The sequence below is a fragment of the Lepidothrix coronata genome, unplaced genomic scaffold (genome assembly GCF_001604755.1).
Source record: "Lepidothrix coronata isolate B3197 unplaced genomic scaffold, Lepidothrix_coronata-1.0 Scaffold356, whole genome shotgun sequence".
Taxonomy (NCBI): domain Eukaryota; kingdom Metazoa; phylum Chordata; class Aves; order Passeriformes; family Pipridae; genus Lepidothrix; species Lepidothrix coronata.
This window is the reverse complement of record NW_016690536.1, coordinates 255,228-259,659: the sequence shown is the minus strand read 5'-3', so window position 1 is coordinate 259,659 and position 4,432 is coordinate 255,228. Positions and strand designations below refer to the sequence as shown.

Genomic DNA, 4,432 nt, shown 5'->3' with positions numbered 1-4,432 from the left:
GGATGGATGAAGGGGTGGATGGAGAAAGACAAGGATGAATGGCTGGAGGCAGGGATGGATGGATGGATGAGGCAGGGAGGGATGGATGGATGAGGCAGGGATGGGTGGACGGATGGAAGTGCACTGGCAGGAGCACATGCACCAGGAGGGATGGAGGGATGGACACAGTCCTGGCTTTGCCACCAGCCCCTCCCTGGGAGCTGTGTCCCAGCCCCTGGTCCCCCTCCACCGCTGTGTGGTGACGTCCCCTCTGTCCCCAGGTCCTGCTGCTCTCCTTCACCCTCATCGTCTTCCCCTCCGTCAGCCCCTTCGCCCCCAGCAAGGTCGAGCCCAACGGCGACTTCAGGCCAGTGCGAGGTGAGGGCTGAGCTGGGCTGAGCTGGGGCTGTGCCAGGCTGAGCTGGGGCAGTACTGGGCTGTGCCAGGCTGTCCTGAGGCTGTGCTGGGACTGAGCCAGGGCTGAGCTGGGCTGTGCTGGGGCTGTGCTGAGCTGAGCTGGGCTGTGCTGAGCTGGGCTGAGCTGGGGCCATGCCAAGGCTGAGCTGGGCTGTACTGGGGCTGTGCCAGGCTGTGCTGGGACTGAGCTGGGCTGTGCCAGGCTGTCCTGGGACTGAGCTGGGCTGAGCTGGGGCTGTGCCAAGGCTGAGCTGGGCTGTACTGGGGCTGTGCCAGGCTGTGCTGGGACTGAGTTGGGGCTGAGCTGAGGCTGTACTGAGGCTGTGCCAAGGCTGAGCTGAGGCTGTACTGGGGCTGTGCCGGGGCTGTGCCAGGCTGTCCTGGGACTGAGCTGGGGCTGAGCTGAGGCTGTACTGGGGTTGTGCCTGGCTGAGCCAAGGCTGAGCTGGGCTGTACTGGGCTGTGCCAAGGCTGAGCTGGGCTGTACTGGGCTGTGCTGGGGCTGTGCCAGGCTGTCCTGGGACTGAGCTGGGGCTGAGCTGAGGCTGTACTGGGGGGGTGCTGGGCTGAGCTGGGCTGTGCTGGGGCAGTGCCAGGGCCGTGCCAGGCCCTCGGGTCCCAGCCCAGGCCCTGACCCTCGCCCCGTGGCGCTCAGTTTTCTCCAGGTCGCTGCACAACGCGGCCGCCTCCCGCGTGGTTCACAGCCAGCCCCAGCCCGGGGACGAGCAGCCCCGGGAGCCCCTGTGGTCGGAGCCCCCCGAGACCCTGCACGAAGCTTTCAGTGGCCACACACACCTGGACAAAGTGTCCCTCAGGAACAAAGTGTCCCTCGGGAACGACACGGCGGCACTGGCCCCCGAGGGGCTGAGCCGCGGGGCCGGGGATGGCACCGACGCCGTGCCAGGGGACAGCCCCACATCACACCAGAGCCTGGCAGCGCTGGCCTGGTCCAAAGCTGGGCACGGCCACCCCGCCGGGCTGGAGCCAGAGGAGGAGCTTTAGCAGCACCCAGGGACCACGGGGGACGCCACGGGGTGACACAGCACCTCATCCCCTCCGGGACGAGCCCTCGGGGTGACCCCTCCGGGACGTGCCTCCAGCTGCTGGACCCGCTCGGCTTTGCTTGTGCCTGGGAACTGGGAAGAGGAGATCACTTCCCATTGGCCTTACTGGGAGGGAAGGGGCTGCTCCTGCCCCCCCTGGGTGCAGTGGAAGTTGTGGAAGGGATGAGGGGTCGCTCAGGACGGGGCTGAGGGAGCGGGAGGGGCCCTGGGCTGGTTGGTTTTGCTGATGGTGCAACTGGTTGGTTTTGTTCTTGGGGTTGGTTTGGGTTTGTTTTGGTGTTTTTTGGTTTTTTATATTTTTATTTTCATCTCTAAATACAAGTTATTTTGGAAAAAAATCCACCTGATTTAATTTAAGAGGGGGTGATCCACGAGGTTTCAAGGAGCCTTGGGCCAGGGGGACCTCAAGCCCAACTGCCTTGAGGCAGTGGGGCCCAGGAGAGATGGGACATGTGGCCAGGCCCAGTGGGACACCAGGGCACATCCCACAGCTCCCAGCCCTGTGTCCAACTGGGATCCAGCCAGCACCAGTCCCCTTCCATGGCCAAGTGACATGGAATCAGAGAATTATGGAACAGTTTGGGTTAGAAGGAACCTTAAAGCCCATCCAGTTCCACCCCATGCCACGGGCAGGGACACCTTCCACCATCCCAGGTTGCTCCAGGCCCTGTCCAACCTGGTCTCGGACACTTCCAGGGATGGGGCAGCCACAGCTTCTCTGGGAAAATCCACACCCCCCAGTCTGTGGGATGGGCACAGCCAGGACCTGGTGGTGGCTCATCCCAACCACCACCTGGTGCCAGCTGTCCCACTGATCCCGTGTCACCATCCCAGTGCCCAGACCCCACATCCTTCTGCTCCCCGAGCTCCAGCTGTGCCCCACAGCTGCCTCCTCTCAGGAAAGGAGGAGGACACTTTGGGACACTTGAGGGAGCTTTGGGACACTTGAAGGAGCGACGCCCCTCCCGAGCCCCACCGCGTGTGCTTCGAGTGTGTTTAATACTTACATAAAAAAAGGGACAATATTTAAGGGTATAAAAAAAAGTCGGTAGGAAAAGCGGCACAGACGAGTGTCTGGAGAGAGGGAACAGTCCAGGGCTCAGCTCAGGAGAGGCTCCACCTTCACCTTCTTCACCGGCGGCGGCCCCGTGTCCAGGCTGGGACACTCCTGCTTCAGCCCATCGTGGTGCTCCACCAGCATCTTCCCGGGACACGGCGTATTCCCGGGACACGGCGTATTCCCGGGACACGGCATTCCCGTGCCGTTGTGCTGGGAGACGGGCTCCTCCTTCAGCCACTTCCCGGGGGACGTGAGGAGCTGCTCCGGCCTCGGCGGCTCCGCGCTCTCCACCACCACCGGCCCCATCCACTCGGGCACCTCCAGCCCCAGGAGCTTCATCAGCTTCGTCATCACGTCGTCCACGTAGGCGTGGATGCGCAGGTCGGCCTGTCTGTCCTGGGGTGGGGACACGGTGCTGGGGACAAAGGGCCCCTCCCAGGGACACCAGGAGATGGCCCCAGGGTGTCACACCCCGGGGACACGCCCGGACACCCAGACAGAGAGCGGGGCCAGGGTGGGACGGGGACAAGGGGAGCGATAAGGACGTCCCAGAAATCTGGGTGGGAAAGATTTCGGATAATTGGGGCACCGAAATCAGGGCTGAGCAGAAAGTGGACCTGCTGAACTGGGGGAGGTTTAGGTTGGATCTCAGGGAAAGGTTCTTCCCCCGGAGGGTGGTTGGGCACTGACCAGGCTCCTCAGGGTTTGGTCACGGCCCCAAGGCTGCCAGAGCTCCAGGAGGGTTTGGACAACCCTGAGGGACAGGGTGGGATTGTTGGGGTGTCTGTGCATGTCCAGGAGTTGGACTCGATGATCCTGAGGGGTCTCTTCTAACTCAGCATATTCCATGATTTCACTGGGCTTTGATTCACCAGAGGATACATCAGGCTTTGGGCTGAGTTTTTATTCTGCTCTTAAAACTTGCTTGGATAAGGTTGGACGGGGCTTGGAGCAACCTGGTCCAGTGGAAGGTGTCCCTGCCCATGGCAGGGGGTGGGACTGGATGAACTTCAAGGTCCCTTCCCACCCAAACCAGTCTGCAGATTTACCTGCAATTTCCAAGTGTTTATCTGGAATTGCAGGTTTAACTCCCACCTGGGAGGGGACAGGGACAAACCTGGGCTGGGCCTGGGGGAGGTGACACGAGGGCAGAGGAGCAGCCCAGGGTGCAGAGGACGCTCACTCACGTGTTTGGTTGCCTGTAGGTTGACTATGACCAGCTTCCCTCCTCTCTTCTTGGTGATCAGCGGGAGGTTCCCGCTGGGTTTGATCTGCAGGGAGGTCCCAAGGGTGACAGAGAGATCGGCTTTCCTGCGGGGAGGAGACAAAACTCCAGAACCACGGGATGGTTTGGGTTGGAAGGGACCTTAAAGCTCATCCAGTTCCACCTCCCACTCCCCAGGGTGCTCAGTCACCTGCAGGCTTCATCTGCCAGCGTGAGGTCACGGTCGGGCAGGGAATCTTCCCAGTCCAGGATAGTGTCTCGTAACTTCCCTCTGGAAAACACACACAGGGTCCAAGTTTTCCCCTGCCAGGCAGGAACAGCAGAGCTGCCCTGGCAGAGGTGAGGAAGGGGGGGAGTGGTGACCCAGCCCCTTGTCCCAGACCTTCCCACACCCTCAGCTGCTTCTCCTAACCCTGAGGCACTGCTGGCCACTCCAAGAGATCCCTGCCATCACTCTCTGCAACTCCCTGACAGGAGGGGGGAGCCGGGGGGGGTTGGTCTCTTTTCCCAGCCAACCATCAGCAAGACAAGAGGGCTGGGTCTGAAGCTGTGCCAGGGGAGGGTTAGGTTGGATATTAGGAAGAATTTCTTTGCAGAGAGGGTGCTCAGCCATGGGAATGGGCTGCCCAGGGAAGGGGTGGATTCTCCATCCCTGGAGGTGTTTGAGATAAGACTGGATGTGGCATC

The 4,432-nt window shown here is 61.6% G+C and overlaps 2 protein-coding genes across 2 annotated transcripts in view; one reads left to right on the top strand and one right to left on the bottom strand.

Annotated features, from left to right (window-relative positions):
- Nucleotides 1-1,748, top strand: part of CREB3L3 (cAMP responsive element binding protein 3 like 3) — a 6,186-nt gene extending 4,438 nt beyond the window's left edge. Inside the window, exons 5-6 of the mRNA XM_017838761.1 lie at nt 261-357; nt 1,052-1,748. Of these exons, the coding sequence (XP_017694250.1) occupies nt 261-357; nt 1,052-1,398 (444 nt within the window). The 3' untranslated portion in view covers nt 1,399-1,748. The remainder of the gene's footprint in view (nt 1-260; nt 358-1,051) is intronic.
- A 195-nt stretch (nt 1,749-1,943) lies between these two features.
- Nucleotides 1,944-4,432, bottom strand: part of SIRT6 (sirtuin 6) — a 9,339-nt gene continuing 6,850 nt past the window's right edge. The window contains exons 4-6 of the mRNA XM_017838760.1: nt 3,936-4,014; nt 3,708-3,831; nt 1,944-2,916 (exon numbers count right to left, since the gene is read on the bottom strand). Coding sequence (XP_017694249.1) covers nt 2,560-2,916; nt 3,708-3,831; nt 3,936-4,014 — 560 coding nt within the window. The 3' untranslated portion in view covers nt 1,944-2,559. The remainder of the gene's footprint in view (nt 2,917-3,707; nt 3,832-3,935; nt 4,015-4,432) is intronic.